The sequence below is a fragment of the Choristoneura fumiferana genome, chromosome 10 (assembly GCF_025370935.1).
Source record: "Choristoneura fumiferana chromosome 10, NRCan_CFum_1, whole genome shotgun sequence".
In the NCBI taxonomy this organism is placed as follows: Eukaryota; Metazoa; Arthropoda; class Insecta; order Lepidoptera; family Tortricidae; genus Choristoneura; species Choristoneura fumiferana.
Window position 1 is genome coordinate 3,436,781 of NC_133481.1, and position 18,972 is coordinate 3,455,752.

The 18,972-nt window shown below is 37.6% G+C and overlaps 1 protein-coding gene across 2 annotated transcripts in view; it reads left to right on the plus strand.

Moving 5' to 3' along the window:
* Positions 1-18,972, plus strand: part of LOC141431856 (uncharacterized) — a 183,980-nt gene that overhangs the window by 23,321 nt on the left and 141,687 nt on the right. For both annotated transcript variants that reach the window (XM_074093129.1, XM_074093130.1), the window contains exon 2: positions 2,449-2,709. In XM_074093129.1, coding sequence (XP_073949230.1) covers positions 2,637-2,709 — 73 coding nt within the window. In that variant the 5' untranslated portion in view covers positions 2,449-2,636. The remainder of the gene's footprint in view (positions 1-2,448; positions 2,710-18,972) is intronic.

Sequence of the window (18,972 nt, forward strand, 5' to 3'; positions counted from 1 at the left end):
CTCGCCAAAGCCTTTGACACGGTCTCGATCCCCCTCCTTATAACGAAGCTGGAAAGAATAGGTGTCCGAGGTCTCCAACTGCAACTCTTCAAGGACTACTTGTCTGATCGCACGCAGTATGTTAAGGTTGGAGAATATGCTAGTGAGGGATGCATGTGACCTTCGGCGTCCCCAGGGTAGTATCCTTGGTCCAACTCTCTTCCTGACATATATTAACGACCTGTGCCAGTTACAGCTGAAAACGGAGAAGTTATTACCTTCGCAGATGATACTGCCCTGATTTTTCGGGGAAGCACATGGAGTGAGGTCTTTCAGCATGCACAGAGTGGATTCGATGTAGTAACTGATTGGTTGAATCAAAACATACTTTCACTTAATATTGAGAAGACTAAATTCATGACATTTTCTATGAAGGCTGATATTCATATGGACCTATCGCCATTCTACATCATAGCTCATACCTGCCTTAACCCCCGGCTAACTTGCTGTGATTGTTTGAGGATTGAAAAAACATCGAATATTAAATACCTCGGCGTCATTATCGACGACAAACTAAACTTTCAAGAACATATTAAACAACTCTCAGCAAGAACACGAAAATTAATATACATTTTTAAAAACCTCCGTCATATAGCAGACAAAAATGTACTAAAGACTGTTTACTTTGCCCTAGTCCAGTCTATTCTATCGTATTGTATCTCTTCCTGGGGTGGTGCACATAAAACTTATTTATTGCAACTGGAAAGGGCCCAAAGAGCTATCCTCAAAGTGAGTTCTTTCCTACCGTTTCTTTATCCGACTATTGACCTCTACAAGAATTGCAAAGTTCTAACAGTTCGGCAATTGTTCATTTTACATATTATTCTAAGAAAACACTCGCTACTACCCTATGACTCAGGCCTAATCTCTAACAAACGTAAAAGGTGCCTTACCTGTCCAATAAAAAAATTTAACACTCGTTTTACGCATAGATTTTTCTGTTACCTTGGCAGTTTTCTGTACAATAGAGTAAATTCGGCATTAAATATTTATCCCTTGGCAAAATTATCCTGCAAAAATACTGTTAAAAACTGGCTCCTCACGCTTGATTACAGTGCAACTGAAAAACTTTTGGTTCCAATTGTATAATTTAGTCCATAACCTAACAAATAGAGTACGCACACACACAACACACAGTTACATACACACGCACACACACACACACACACACAAACACACACACACACACACACACACACACACACATCACACGCATACGCACACACACACGCACAAACTTTTTATTATTATTATTTTGTACTTTTTTTATTTCGTTTTTTTACTTGTATACTTCACATGTTAAATAATTCTCCTAAGTTCTAACTATAAACCTCTGTAGCTGCAGACATCTGTTCGGAGCCTGGTGATCTGACATACAGGTTTCCCCTAGTTCAGGCACCAGTCTCCACCGCACAAGTCTTATATCTAATTGCAACTGTAATGTGTAAATTTATCAATTATTACTGGAATGTGGTGGAGTAAATAATTATTATTATTATTATTATTATAACCAGCAAAAAGTTGGAAAACCCCTGACTTTGTCACTTCAAAGTTCAATAATAAAACGGCTGAACCGATTTTGATGAAACATACCTAAGAACCATCGCTAGAAAACCTGCTTTCAAATAAAAACAAACCGCATTCAAATCGGTCCACCCGTTTAAGAGCTACGGTGCCACAGACAGACAGACAGACACACATAGCATTCAAACTTATAACTCCCCTCTTTTTGCGTCGGGGGTTAAAAACTGGTATCTACATTTAATTACAAGACTAAATATAGACCGCCTTATCGCATCAGAACGATCTCTTTCAGACAACTTTTTTCAACAGAAACAGGTAAGGACTTCCAGCTGGTGGTGCAATTTATAACAGCAGATTAAAAGAATAACAAAAGTAGATCAAAGTAACCATATATATGTACAAAACATATCAAGAAATGTTGTCACTTTACATAAATAAGTAATATTTCCTGTGGCAAAAAAGTAGGTAAGTAAGTATATTCGGTAAATCTCAAAGATTCCGATCGGGAATCCACGACCCTACGCTTGAAACGCCTAAGTCAAAATACTAGGCTTACCACATTTCTTCATGACCTCATCCGTTTTATATCAATAATATGTTACGTTTATAATTTTAATTGATGAACGTATTTCTAAAACTAATATTTCGGGTTCTGCCTATTCGCAGAATTATTTTTTGCCTAATGTTTAATTTGTCAACAGTTTCATTTCCCAACTCTCAAGTTTCTTCGAATCCAAAATTTTTCTCAGTGTATTCTCTTATGCTTTATATAAACAGCAGGCAGGTTAGGTTTGTTTTATGGAAGTTCCGAAAAAATCATGGTGTCATAGAAAATCGAGAGTTGGAAAATGTCAAACCTAAATACTATATCATTTGTCAACAAAGCCTCAACATGTCAAACCTAAATACTGAGTCAAATGATGCAACTGAGTGCGCAGTGTGTTAAGTGTTAGACTATGTTATCAGTGACTTGAGTGTAAACTATGCTATCGGTGAGTTGAGTGTAGACTATGGTATCGTTAAGTTGAGTGAGGACTATGGTTTCGGACGAGAGTTGATGTTGACGCAGCAAGATGGTGGCGCGAGAGAGACGGCGGTTGCTATCTATCTTCTTCAGCACGCTGCTACTGGGGCGAGTCATTGCAGGTAAGTTGAATCTTTAGACCAGCTTTTAACCTGCGGCCTATCGAGCTTCTATGAGTGGCCCACCTAATAGTAGTTACAATGCTTAGCAACCATTTTGACATATAGACCACTTAAATAAATTTATGCTGCGACCCATTGGAGACAGCTACAATATTGTAGCAATTATGGCATATACAAAAAACACTGCGGCGTTATTTAACCTCATTTATGTATAACTAAAAGTACCCAATTGACCTTAACCTGAAAGATCACTGATGCGAAGGATGGCGAAAATACAAACTGAGACATGGATGCACAGAAAAACCAGATAAAGAGACCAGCGCTGGGATGGGAATCTAACCCAGGTCCTCAGCAATCCGTGCTGCGTGCTATAACCCCTACACCACCGCTGGACAGGAATCTAAGCACGAATTTTTCCTATGCATACATATCTCTTGGTTGCTTTTTATCTACTACGCTACTTAAGCAGCAGCACTAGCGACATCTATGTTCCGCTCTCATCAAGAGACGTCACATTCTTTCGGAACTAACCGCTCACCCAGACAAGAGATGTCGCTACTAAGCAATCAAATTATGATTGGAAGGCTGTAATTTATTCTTATTCTTATGTATCAAAATTATAGGGACACCCACAAATTGGATGGCCATCATGTCAGAAGACTTGCCAATCGCGAGGAGTTGCACAAAATGGCGGCGCAATTTGCATATTTTTTTTTAGAAAGATTATGGATGCACCCAAAGGGTTTAACTGGCTGTTATAAACTACGATATCTTGATATAATAAGCTTATGTTGGGTGACATTTAGCGGTTGTTAAAACACAAAGGTCTCTGTGTACAAAGCTAGGCGTAGTAAGTATTTGACGTTAGTACTCGTATTTTGAGCATTTTTTGTTTATTCAGAATAAAACATAATTTTTTTATTCGACTGGATGGCAACGAGTAAGTGGGTCTCCTGATGGTAAGAGATCACCACCGCCCATAGACGCCTGCAACACCAGGGGGATTGCAAATAAAAATAAAGGAGGAAATAAAGATAGATTGGAAAAGCCGACCCAGTGTAAAATAATAAAATGATGCTAAAAAGGAAAATGGAGAGAAAAAACTGGTTAAGAGCGAGTCGGCCTCGCGTACCAAAAGATCCCTGCAAATTTTGAAGTATATTTAAATATACGATTTAAACGGCCGTGTCTATAAATATCCAGTGTTTCTAGAGCCCTGTTTCTAAGCAAAAATTCTTCAGAACGAAATTATCCAAAAAAGCTGACTTTATGGCTTCTACGAGTACAGTACCCGGCCGTAAAGATTGCACATCGATTTTCTAAAAGAGACTGCTAAAACGTCACTTAATAAATACGATGATTGATGGAGTAGCCAGTGTCCGGAAATCGTCGTGAACAGCCAATTGTATTTTTCCGAAGACCGATATGCAATCTTTATCGCCGGGTACTGTAGTTACCTTTTATATACCTAGTTAACACGAAAAGCTACAAACAGCTTTCCCGTAACACAATAAAAACAAGGTAAAAAGAATCGCCGAGTTCCAAACATGCTAATACCTGTCACTCCCTGACCGATGGGTATACGTTACTCGACAACACGGAATCCAACTTTAACCACGTCACCGGACTAAACTAGTGATGTCCCGGATATCCGTATCCGCATATTCTGACCATTGTAGCCATTGACTCGAGCCATTTGCTATAAATTTATCATCATCATCACACCATCATCTTTCATGTTTCTAGGTGTGTCCACAAATGTCGGTAAAATTATTTAGACTTGCAAGATTTTGAACACAACTTAAACATACGAACATTGCAAGCTAGCTAGAAGCTCGTAAAAACAAAGAATAGGTACTGCAACGGTAGTAGAAATTACCTTTTTACAATCTAAAACACGCGACGTCAGCACGTAGTTCGCTCTATTTCCGCATTTCAATAATTAGCATAATGTCAAAACAACCGGTAACACCTTCAAAATAATCCACCTGCGCTCAGCGAACTAAATAATGAAATTGCTTTACGGCATTATGATTAAAATCTGATGTCTGAAGTAAGTCCATCAAGGAGTTTCCGCGCAAAGTTCGGTAAATGTCTCAATTTAACAACCTAATCTCTCTATTTCTGCTGGAAGTCATTTAAGTTTGTTCGGGACTTAGAATTGCGGATATGACCCTGAAATTTCACACGAATATACTCGTAGAGAAATCGTCGGAAATTCGGCGATGAACTAAAGTTACCGACATAGCTCGAGGAATATGCAAGTTAAAGTAGCAATGGGCGGACCACATTGCTCGAAGAACAGATAACCGTTGGAGGAGAAAAGTCCTCGAGTGGCTACCACGAAACGGAAACGAAGCGTTGGTAGGGCTCCTACTAGATGGATTGATAACATAAAAGAAAGAAAGAACGAAAATGCATTTATTCACAATACAAGACACAACAATATTATTAGGTACGAACAGACAACACGAAGGAAAGTATGAGTCATTGCGGTTGTGAATCGGCTCAGCATAATGCTGAAGCGTCTCATCATGACAGCGAGACAGCGTGAGAGTTACGGGCAACCGGTGGATGCAAGTGGCGAGTGGTCGTGTTCATTGTGGCGTACTACGTAGGAGACCTCTGCTTGCAAGTCTAATTTAAAGTACTTATTATCAGATTCACTTTTACACTAACCTAAAAAAAAACTACAAATCCGAAATACAAATACATTTTCACAACTTCTAAAACTTTTATTTCATCGAAATAATCGTGTGCAAGTAACAAAAGAGGCACACAAAGCGTGCTAACCGAGTGTAAACAAATTATTCTATTTGAATACTCAGCCTGTGTCAATGGTTTCAGTATTCCGCGTTCCACTTCGGAATCGGAACATTTGGGTGATATACGCGGGTTCACGCTGTTTTACTTTTACATTAAAATTTAAACCAGACGACCCGAAATTTAATGGGTTCGAATCTCCGTGCCTTAATGTGAAAGGGGTTATCAAAGATTTTAGGGCCGTGGCAGAATTGATGTGTTTATTACGAGTACGTATCAAAATGCATAAGGTTTAAAAGTATAATGGATGAAATACTTAACCGTCATAATTTGATATAATGCAATTTTCTCAGAAATTTTCATCTTTATAGGCCTTTATTTTAATTGCAATGTTTTTACAAGCTTTTATTTATTTCACCTGTCCCGTTGCCTGTATGTCTCTCTGTCTGTAATCAAATCTTAAATACAAGTTAAATTCGACCAACTTCCAGTAGTTGGATTGACTTGAAATTTTATATATTGAAATGTGACAATACAGTAATCTGGCAGTGACATCCGGGTAGTACGGCCTGGATCGAACTCCTCAACGGTTAATGGCATCGACTTGAAATTTGGTATGAAAATGTAGTTTGGATGACAATACAATTACATTAAGATTGTTTTTTTGGAATCTTTTAGTATTTTTTATTTAAATTAAAAATTTTACATTTACGGTCATCCCGTAAAACCTAAATTGAAAAGCGTCACTGCTAAAGTGGCTAAAATAAGAATCAAACAAGCTGAGATATGAGGTGCATAGGGGAAATTCGTGTCTTTACCGTTGACCATCAGTGGTGTAGCGGTATAGCACGCGGTACGGAATACCGAAGACCTGGGTTCGATTCCCAGTGATGGTCTTATTTTTCTGGTTTTTCTGTGCATCTATATCTCAGTTTGTATTTTCAATACAATTACAGTCAAGAAAAAGTGCAGTCGGTAAAAAAAATGGTATTAAAAATGTTTTTTTTTTCCAAATACTTATTTTGTAAGTCAAATGCAAAAAAATACAACATTTAAACGCTTTTCAGGCTATTCACTAAGCTTGTTACTGCACTTATGCTCATTACACAAATATCGCGGATGCAAACACATACAAACACGGACACACACTCAACAAAGGCATTTATAATAGCAGGATTACCCCCTGCCGCTACAAATCTTACCATTGCCACGTATACTTGCCAAAAGATGTCCTTCAATTATTTTGGAGTGATCGTCAAATTTCATGTATGGTTTTGTATTACGGTGGATAAGACTGCTCTCGAAAGCAATTAAATATAGCGAGAGACGAGATGAGAGCTCGCGGCGCGGGTCGGCACTGCAAGGCTACTACGAAACTCGTAACTCGAAGTTCGTGTCGTGCGGTCCCTCTCGCTCTCGTATCAAACAGTGTAAGTGTCAGAGGGACCGCACGACACGAACTTCGAGTTTCGAGTTTCGGAGTAGCCCAGCTGGTTACGGAAATAACTCGTAACCCAATTTTGTGACAAATGTTTTACATTGAATATCAATGGTGATAAGATTATGAAGTCAATAACGCTGCTAATAAGCATTGTTCTTAGGCATTTAGAAGGAATATTTGAGGCAGTGAGTAAGTGTGCGCAGCGTAGGACGTCCACCAACGAGATGGATGGATGACCTGGTTACTAGTAAAGCCGCGGGTTCACGGTGGATGCAAGCCGCTTCCGACAGAAGCAACTGGAGGTATATGGGGGAGGTCTATGTCGAGCAGTGAACATGTGAGGACAGCAGTGGATATTAGGACTGGCATCTGGTGGCATAGTGAACGGTTGCTCTGAAGATAAACTTTGGTTAAGTTGGAAGCGCGTCAGTGTAGTGTGGTGAAGGTGATAGATGGGTTTGTGTAATTTGTGTGTGTTCTTACAGTGTAGAGGTGGATATATATACTGCATGAATACACATTTGTTGCATATAGACGTAGCTATCTTAAGGTGACAACAGAAATTGTTTATAGTTCATTGATAATGGACTTTTCGCGATTTCGCAAATACCTACTTAATACGTACTTAATACTTGTTTTTATTTTGTGTTGTATGTAATTTGCGAAATGCGAATAAAAATATTTCTATTTCTATTTATATTTCTACTTCTGGAAAGTAACACCTGATTAAATAAATGATCCAAACTAAAACACGAATGCTTTAATATTCTGGTTGGCTGCGATCCCAAAATATCGAGATTACATTTTTACTTCATGATCATCATCATCATCATCATCAGCCGGAGGACGTCCACTGCTGAACAAAGGTCTCCCCTTAGAACACCACAATGAACGACCACTCGCCACTTGCATCCACCGGTTGCCCGCAATTCCCACGATGTCGTCAGTCCTCCTAGTGGGAGGCCTACCAACGCTTCGCAACGCAACATTTTTACTTAGGCTAATCTTATTTCAAGTTAATCAGAACGCCCACAGAAAAGTTTCAATACTCCCACGCTATTTAAAACTGAAGACTTGATTTTTTTATGTCAAAACGAGAGCTCTGGGAAGCGATTTTTGTGTTCATGGCGTGTTTTGGAGGAAACCATTGAGCGGTGAACGTTTTGGCCGCGCAATGAACACAGAAAACGCTCACTGAGCAGTTCGCGTACAGCCAAAGTTTTTATCCAGTTTTAGGCCCACCTTTCAAGTAATTTCAAAGGATTAAACCATGCAACCGCTTTCGTAGCGTGTCTCATTTCAAACTAAGAACATTTACCACCTCTTTCTTACACTGGTTTCGTTAGAACGGGATAGTATGAGCGATAAATGCGTAACAAAGTGTACTGGGCTGGAAGATTGTGGAAGTTAAACGTTTAATCCGGGAAACTTGTGTTAATGGTACTCGCCCTAACTGATACTCGCTCTAATGGTCACCGGGTACCTTACGACCTTTTCGCGTGCCGCCAATGTCATGGGGTAATAACTATACACTGATTTACGAAAAGCGGAGAAAGAAAATAGGAATTACGCCCCAACTAGTTCCTAGCGAGGCAGGGCTAGTAATTGGTTACTAAAGATAGACTGTACTAGACCGCTATTCTGGCTGGTTAGTAATTTATGGAGAATGCGATCTGATACGCCGCACAGGCTGTACAGCGTTGCTACATTAATTAATGTGTGAATTAATTTCTAAACGTTATGCGGAGGTTCGAGTATTAACCGAAGGTCCACGAGAAGGTCCATGAGATCCACTGAAGAGCATCGCTACTATATTTTTTTTTTCAAATTGGAAATTCAACGAACAAACTCATATGTTTGGGTAAAATGAAAAAATCTTTGAAAATGGTGATGGCTTCACATTTGAAACATGTAATGTAGCAGAGGTAATAAGGGCTGTCTAAGTAGTTTCGCTTGTACCTATTAGTTATCTGTGGCTTGTACCATTACATTACATTATTTAGAAACAAATGAGTTTGAGTAGGTATTTACTTTCGAATCCGTATAAAAACGAGCTACTTAAACACTTGAAAACAAAAGAAATCCTAACTAACTGACTCATCAACGCAACGCTCAGCAATAAATATCGTTTAACTAGAAAGCTGAATTTTGCATATAAGCTCCCTTTATAATGCAAGTAAATGTTGACAATTAATGAGTATGGATTTTGAAAAATTCCCACGGAATAAAAACTTGTGACATAGGCAAGTCGTTTGACTCAAGTAAGTACCTATTCTCTGAGATTCAATTATTTATTCATTTTATGTAAAGTATTTACTCATTGTTTCACCAGTCATTGATTTTTTTTTGTGTCAGATATTTGTGATGCCGTCTTTGTTTGTTTTGTCTGAATAAAACGAGACGGCATCACATTTCTATTTTGATCACATAAAATTGAATCAAAGAGATATGAAATAGGCTCTAATAATGTTAGCAATATCAAAAAATATCTATAAATTTCAATGATACCTATCTAGAAAGGATTACAACTTTAAAAACGCTCTGAGAGCGTCTCCGTGTAAAAATTGCTTATTTCACTCTCATTATACGAATTTGAAATACTAGAGCGTCGCAAATTGCGAAGAAAACAATCTCAAACTTAAGTACGCTCTGGATAATATTGCGTAACGAGCTTTTGTCTGGAAGCTTCAATTTTTCATACGCCCACAAAAGTTTGTTAAGTGCTTTCTGGTTTGTATGCTACTTAAATTACCAAATAAGTAACAATGCAAGGTGACGACGTATTTTCTACAGAATGTAGACCACAATTACCTTAGGCTGCATTTCCACCAGAGATTTGCCAATGGATTCATGAACCAATAGAAACGCTTCATTTACCTATCCTCGTAACAGCACATCTTTAGTGGAACCAGCTAAGCGGAGCGACGTGAGGTAAATGAAGCGTTCCTATTGGATTGGAAACGCAGCCTAATATAGAAAGATAGAATTTGGCAAAAATGAAGGCCTCACAACACAAGTAGAAAAAAAACTCCACAATTAATATTCCGCAAAAAAAATGTATCATATGGTACCTACTCTCTATGGGCTAGTCCTCAACTTAAATTCGAAACGAGGTGGCATCGTTCCCTTGGACACCCACTCGTCGCCAAGTACGTAAAGATATTACAGATTTTGGTTCATAATCACTGTTTCGAGATCCCACTTGATCTCAAGCGTTCCATCCGTTTTTTAATATAATTGATAAGACGTAGAATCCAATTATTCGTCATCGACTGACTCGGCGGGTCTACCCCTAGGATACTTTGCATAATGGCGTCGCCTAAATCACAAAACAGAAAAGTACAGAAGTCCATCTCATGTACTTACTTCACTTTTCATACCTACGCTCGGCGGGCGCTCTAGAGTTGTCAACTATGGCTTGTGCACAACAAACTATTGTGGTAGTGGCACTCGTATCTAGTTGTTGGATTTATTGTTGAGAATGAAACGGAAAGAATGGAAATATAAATTAACAATAAAGTAACTAAAATATTTTAATGTTAACGTCATTGTAAATTTGTCACAGAAAATATCTTGCGACGATTTCGACATTGGCGAAATGCACGATTATTATATTTTAAAGTGTTATAAATTCGCATTCTCCATTATTGTACAAAAAAAGTTCACATACGCGTGTATCAACTCAAGCGGATGGCACTGGCGCTCGGACTGGTCCCGACCGGTCCGATATTTCTTTTCCGTGAGCAGTGTCTATGTGTGCGGTGCTCGAGCGCACTTTGTATGTAGATTGATGTCTGTACCTATCTGTTTTGTGCCTGAATCTTGCTGTCTCGTTGTTAGTCCATGTTATTCCAGCCACTCCCTTGGTCCCTTGACTTTTAACATTATTAACAATAACAGTTTCTTTATGTTTCATTTCGGGAGATTGATTAAAAATTTCCAGGTTTCAGGGTGCTGTGTTGAAATGCTTAAAATGGAACCCTTACGTGTCGTCAAGTTTATTTGTTAGTCCATATGTCTGACCGTAAGTTACTTGGGACAGTGACTTAAGTGGGTTTAAGCAAAAACTATTTAGACTGCTCGTAGGGAAATGCTATTATTCAGTTAATGAATTTTAAATGATTTAATATTATTATAAAATAAATGATTATTGTAAATAAATAATGTTTTAATTTTAATCTAAATTTTGATTTTAACTAATTTTTCTTACCAATTTATTTTTTATGAAATGGCCGTTAATATCACTTTTGACATTTATCTTAATAAGTAGGTTTTGTTTTGAAGATTCAGGATAGTATAGCATTGTATGGAATTCTTATATTTTTTTGTGAAATGGACATTAATATCACTTTGACATTTTAATAGGTTTTTTGTATTGTAGATTCAGGGTTGTATTATTGTATGGAGTTCTTTTATTTTATTTGAATTAGCACTTTTACTGCAATAAACAATTTGTACGCCGCAAGGTAAAACATGTAGGGCTTCTTTTCTTTTTTATGTGTACGAACCAACTGTATTTAACTATTACTCATGTTTAAGCAAATAAAATATTTTTATCTTTATCTTTACTTCAAAGCCTTTTAGTAATAGAAATCTATAATTAATTTAGCATGAGTATATTATAATAACGATTGAGATTTCGTAATTATACATGTTGAAACCTATCCCGTGGGAAAACCGGAGTAAAAAGTATTCTGTAGTAAACCAGGTACCATCAGCCAAATTGGTCTACCACCCTAAAGTTGATAATCGTTTGCATGTCATAAAACAATAATGCCAATAGATAGACGACTTGAAAGTTCGACTTTAGCGACATATTTATTTGATAGGAACTTGTTTGAAAACTGATAGACCACTTATTTGGCTGATGGTACCTAATAAACTGCTGATGTGTTAGTGCCTTAATAGGTATTTATCCAAATCCGTCAATCCGACATTTTCTGATTTTCTGCCAGTGTCACCACTTATTGATAAATTTTACCCGAACAAACAGAGCTGGAATTATATACTGTCACATCATAATTGACCAATGAGTGGTAAAAAAGGCCCTAGTCATATCAGTAGGATAGGTAGCAGATATTTGAAAAATAATTGAACTACAGATCTGTCGAATGGAACTCAAGCTTCATTTGCGATTATTCACTGGACCTGTGCAGGTATTTCATGCCCAATAGGCTTACGATAATAAATAAAACAATTATTATCTTTACAACCTATTTTGACGATCGGTTAGTATTAGTAGTTAGCGAGTTATGAGTATGAAGGATAGACAATTGCCATAGTTCCCGCGGGGTAGCGGTAAGTGAATTCTACGCTAACGGAGTCGTGGGCAACAGGCTAGAAAAAAATAATTATCTTGACAACCTTTGACGATAGGTTAGTAATAATAGTCCTGGGTCCTAGAGGTAAACATTTGTGTGACGAATATGAATAATAATAGGTAATAATAAAATAATAAATATCTCGGGACACCAGACACCAATTGACCTAGTCCCAAAGTAAAAAAAACCTTGTGTTACGCAGCAACGGACATATACACCTAAATAGATAGATACATACTTAAATATATACTCAACATCCAAGACTCGAGAACAAACATTCATATTTTTCATACAAATATCTGATCTGACCGGGGATCGATCCCGGGACTTCAAGCTTTGCAGTCAGGTTTAGGAATACCTACTTGTATCCGTCATGCAAGTCGTGCAGAAAGACATACGGACAAAATACCTTTTGCATTTATAATATACATTTTATAGTGAGAAAGTTACTAACCTAACCAAAAAAAGTTGGAAAACCCCCGACTTTGTCACTTCAAAGTTCAATATCTCAAAACGGCTAAACCGATTTTGATAAAACATGTCTAAGAACCATCGCTAAAAAGCCTGATTTCAAACAATAAAAACGCATTTAAATCGGTCTATACCCGTTTAAGAGCTACGGTGCCACAGACAGACACACATAGCGGTCAAACTTATAACACCCCTTTGCGTCGGGGGTTAAAAATTAATATTTCTCAAAGATGCCAAATATGTAAGAGAAGCCAACTAAGCATTAGGTAAACGTTGGGATCACTGACGTAACTTAACTACCAAATGAATTCATGTTGGTAGTAGAGCACTCATTCCATTATAGGTACATTGCTTACCAACTTGTCCACTTAGTCTCAGTCGAGCGCGCTTAGAGCCTCCGGCAAGCCTTTCTAGGCCTTTGAGCTGATGTGATGATGCAAAATAATCTGAAATTGAATTCTAGAAGTTAAGAAGCAAATGCAAAAGGAAAGAACCAACGTATGTCGTATTAGCAGGTAGCCCCAAATGTAATGCAACATGCGAATAAAAAATATGTTTCTAGTGATCTGTTTATTTTATTTTTTTACAGGAACATTGAAAAACTGGCCTAGAGCGTGGCGGACACGCCCGAAATAGGGTTCCGTAGCCATTACGAAAAAATCAAGTAATATTTTTCTAAGGATTTCGTATTTTGTACGGAATATTTCAAGTTTAGGTATATTTTATACATACCTTAGGCTGCTATTTACTCTTAAACGACTAATAATTCTTAAGAAAACTTCACCGTTATTGTTTTCCTTGTAAGTTTGATGAATACTTACTATCATCCTGATTTTTTTTTAATTTTTCCACCCACCGGTTTAAATTTTAAAGGGGGCGCTCGATTTTAATGAAAATTTGCACTTTAAAGTTGAATATTTTGCAAACAAATAACTAAATCGCAAAGTCGTTTCAGCAACCCCCTTATGGTTTTAAAAAACAAAGACAGACAGACAGACATGGCGAAACTATAAGGGTTCCGTTTTTGCCATTTTGGCTACGGAACCCTAAAAAAGGATAGCTAAATACAAACTAAAGCAGGTAAATGAAAACTTTAAAACAATACGACTGAAATTTCAATCTCTAAACAGAATCGGAAGCCAATGGTGGCTAGTGGGAAGCCGTACGGCCCTGTGAGGAAGCGTGTGGCCTAGTGGGGAAGCCGTGGTGGCCTAGTGGTTTGACCTATGCCTCTCGAGCGAGGGTCGTGGGTTTCGAACCCGGTTACGCACTCTAAGTTATTTCAAAATTCATTGCGGAATTACATTTGTAATTATACCACCGAGCTTTGCGGTGAAGGAACCACATCTCCTGCACCAAACCTGCGAAGCGATTCAATCGGTGCCTGGAAGTTCCCAATCCGCACTGGGCCGGCGTGCGGAACTTTGGCCCAAGCCCCTCTTTTCTTGAGAGGGAGGCCTGTGCAAGCAAGTAAAACGTATATAAACTGGGATTGATCATTGAAACAGAATCTAGTTTCGTAACTGTTCAGTAGAAAATTAGTATTTTCCCTTCGCAAATAAAACGAAAGCATTACCTATTCTTATTCATAATTCTCGCTATAATCGCTATCATGATTCTCGGCGGCGCCTAATGAAATTAAAGTATGAATTAATGCAAACAAGACCAAACGACTTGTCTAAAATATGGTAATGTTTAATTTTGCAGTAGGTAATTACGTATATTTTGTACTCCGTTTTATTAGAAGTATAAGTTTTTACGAGGTTCTAGCTTAGCACGTAGACAGCACTAGAGCTGGGGAATGAATATTGACTGCATTTGTAAGAATATCACTCGCACACACGAACCATTCAATTTTGTTGAGTTTAAGATTCGAATAGAATAGTAAAAAATTACAGCTATAAATATATAAATAAATATCACAGGATCATCATCATGTCAGCCGAAAGACGTCCACTGCTGGACATAGGCCTCCCCCAAGGCTCCACTCAGACCGGTCTTATGCTTTCCGCATCCACCGCGATCCTGCGATCTTAACCAGGTCGTCGCTCCATAACAACATCACAGGATAATTGACACCAATTGACACAGTGCCAAACTAAGCAAAGCTTGTATTGAATTAATTAAAGCCGTCATACATTTTCACCACTTCGAATTATTGCGTATAAACCATAAACGTACTTTACGTGAGGTCTCCGAAATTGTCAAATCTCAATTTTTGGTGAGCTACGCCGGGTTCATTTATAATTGAATAATATTTTGCAATATCTGAAATTAATTATTGGCAATTTGCGTTCCTCAATGAATGTCTGCGTTTTGAGACAGTTTTTCTTTCGGAAACCTTTAATTTCCCTTTTTCCGAACCAAAACGGGGACTATGCACACTGTGGCATGCTCGATATTTTTATGGTACGTTTTAGGGTGTAATTAAAATGATTTTAATCTAAACTTTGTTTCACGCCCGTAATAACAGACTTTGAAACCATACTTAAAAACCTCAGCAAACAGTGCGCCATCTAGTGAGACAAAAAACGATAGCCCTCGATTGTGTTTATAAAGCCAAAATTATCCGTACACGTGAATACTATCTATAACAATTTGTTACCTGTACCGTCGAACCATTTGATTCCTGACCACCGTAGAACGTCCTCACATCTAAGATCGATCAATGAATTCCCTTGTCAAGCAATGCGATTGTCACTATGACTTTTTCTACAAAATGGTTCCACCTTCAATCAACAATGTATTGTTGATCAAAGGGTTCCGCAGTGGGTCGCAATTCAGTTGTTTCGATAGTAAGTATTGCTAAAGAATTGGTGCCTTTGCTGTCCCTCCATCTTCGCTTCGATCAGCCTCAACTTCTTCGATTAAAATTTAGTTTAATGAAGGAAAGATGGTTTCTTGACAGGCGAAATATCCCTAGATGGCGTTAGTATCGTGAGATCCGTTTGACGTTACAATCTTGCTTCCGACTAGCTTATTTGGTTACTAGGTTTTGCCCGCAGCTTCGCCCGCGTGGAATTCGGTTATCGCGCGCTGTTCTATGTCACTCTCTGGCCCATAAACTATCTCTATGCCAAAAATCACGTCGATCGTTTCGCCGTGAAAGACAGGCAAACATACAAACACTCACAATTTCGCTTTTGTAATATTAGTACGGATCTAATCACAAAAGTGACTTAAATGTCAAAGTTGTCAAACAAACCTCACAATATCGCCAACTAACTTGTCACAAACCCCTCATAACGATTTCATCACTTGGCGAATTTAATTTAAAAAATTCCCCGCTCTTTAATACACCAACATTTTAAGGCTTAAGAAGTCATCTTGTCAGTCAAAATGAAAAAAAAGCCGCCTCAGACACACCATTATTAGATGCAACGTGAAATTACGTTGCTTGACAATATTTTTCAATTAAGAATAAATGGGTATAAGTTAAAAAAAACCTCTTAGGTTAGCCACAGTACAAAAACGGAGCAGTACACCGTCTTCATAAAAACGGCCGGAACGCTAGGTATAACTCCACGCCACGCCACGAATTCTCAGCATACCTCGGCAACCATCAGTCGCGAGTGCTCCGCGGTTACGTACACGGACTCGCGTACCTTAATGTGGCATAACGATATTAACAGTATTGTTCGGTGTACTGATGTTTAAATTCATCTAATATAATAAAAACGTATCTATTGAAGTAATTTATCAGAATGCGAATTTTTACACTCTTAAATTCAACAATAAAGCTGTTCGCACGTCCCAGAAGAGGCGCAAATTCTTCGTAGCTAATTTGTAGGTAACAAATATACGTAGTGATGAAACCAAATAAACCGTTTAAAACATAAAACGTTTTGTGGTTTATTAAAATAACGTAAAATGCATTTTTGCTGAACACCCATTGTTAGTCCAATTCTTCCATAATTTCCTAAACCTCCTAATCATTTCCCTGCTTTAAGTGACATTATCAAATCAAATACGAGTGACAGTTAGTAGAGTAGGCTAGGCAGCCCTATCGCGCGTTTATGTACCAAGCCGGCGTAGGTTATTATGTCAAGGACGCTGCCGAGACGGAACACTGCTCCTTTTTTCTACTGTGGGTTAGCGGCACGATTCAGCTCATAAAGGATACAAGGTACGGGCGGAGTTGGTAAAGCTTCTGGAACTAGGGCTACCCATTGGAAGTTTTCTTAGTTCATTTAGAGTATGTCAGAACTGCATCTAGAATTTTAAATTATGCCGTAAGATTTTCTTACTTAATCTTATTTAAGACAATTTGTGATTTTATTAATGAACTACAAACAATTATATACTTTGCTTACCCGTTACCTCAAGATAACTAATAATTAATAATAATTTCATCGGAAGGTAACTTCTGATTCAATATATTTTCGACAAAGATTGTGTTTTTTTTTTATTGTCGAACACCACAAACCAGTACAATAAGTTTACAAAAACAAACTGCATTAAAGTACACGTAAAGTTTCTATGTTACTACTGCTTTATTACCTAAGTAATACGGCGGAAGAGAGACTACTGAAGCTAATAAGGATTCAAAACCATCGCATTTACCAAAGTTTCAGACAGATTTATCCACCCCTGTACTATAAGAACACATAAATCATACAAGCCCAACTATCACCACCATCACACTACCTGACGTGTTTCGAACTCAGACAGAGTTCATCATTTGAACAGCACAACCGTTCACCATGCCGCCAGATGTTAAACTGACGAACCAAACAATCATCTAAATTCGGCATTAAAAAAACTCCAAGTGCCATTTATTATTTCTCAAATAAACAACCCACAGATATTTTACAAAGTTGAACTTTCTTTTCTTAGCAGTGCTAGCCCTATAATGCAACCCGGAGTTAATGTCAACAAGCGGCAAAAATTCTCCAAAAGGCGGGATTTTTCGGGCAACGTCTTTGTTACATTTCCTAATTTAGACAGTTCAATTATTTACATAAAGTAGACGGAGGTTTAGCTGTTACACAAGCGTTCTGTTTACCCGAGACATGGTCTACATGCTTCTAAAACTTTTGGCAGGGTGTGACAAGAAGTGACGTCAAGAGGATGTTAGAATTAGAAGTTAAATGGCTTATCATTGTGGAAACCAATAAGTGCTCTAAAGGACACTTAGTTTCATTTATTTTACCATGCCTAATATCAAATTTCTGTCTTACTGTATTACAACTAGTACTGGCACTTGTATCTCAAACTACCCGCACTTGGTCACGACTTTTATTATTAGGTACTGATTTTCCCTTCTCCTGTCTGTTTGTTTCCATCATTTACATTGGCCTATTCAGTACCACTACCATGAGTTTACAGTGACCGTTCTCGATAGCGACGGCGTAAATATTGTAGAGGCGGGCTACGTATAAATGTAGAGTCGTCACTGTAATAGTAGTGTGTATGGTATCTATCGCGTAGTAATCGCTTTTAAGCGATAAGACCACGTGTCGTCTATGCTGCTTTTGTTAACTCGTGCACTCATCTGTGGTATAAAAAAAAAAAAAATATATATATATTGATTGTGTTATTTGAGTTTTGTAGTGTAATTATGATTTTGTAGTGTATTTTTTCTTCATTTCATTTTAACAGGTAAATGTGAATTCATGAAACGGCTAACGTAGCATTTTCCCCACTTTACTAAGCCCAGGTAGAAATATTCAACGACAAAAATGTCCCTTAAAACTTTTGACAAATCGATTCCCTCGGCTCGATAAGGTTTGGTTAACCTTGGCTTTAAACCTGCCGTAAATTACGGATGATTTGAATAATAAATCCTACTTACATAATTATGATGTTTGTAGTAGGTCAAAAAGCATTTGATTGTCTATTGCTTTTTAATTTATATGACATATGACCGATTTTTTTAAATTACGATGAAAAATTTCGTGCAGTGTCGATATTTAAAACCATTCCATTCGATGATACTATTCGATTTTGGTAAAAATCTATTTATTGCTATAAGATTGCAGTCCAAATTGTATTTAAATAGGAATTTAGGAAAACTAATTGTACTACTCTACGCATATTTAATTTAATCTCAACTTTTCACTACTTTCGAAATTAGTTTTCTGGAGTTGAAATACAAGCAAAGTAGTAGAAAAGTTGCAGCTGTAATTAATAGAATACAGATAATACTTATTAAACACCATAAAATAGTACAGCGCGTTTACAAAAAAAGACAAAAGTAGAGCAAATAATAAGCGTTATTTTTCGCTTAAAAACAATCTCTTTCTGAGAGCATTTAGATATAAAACT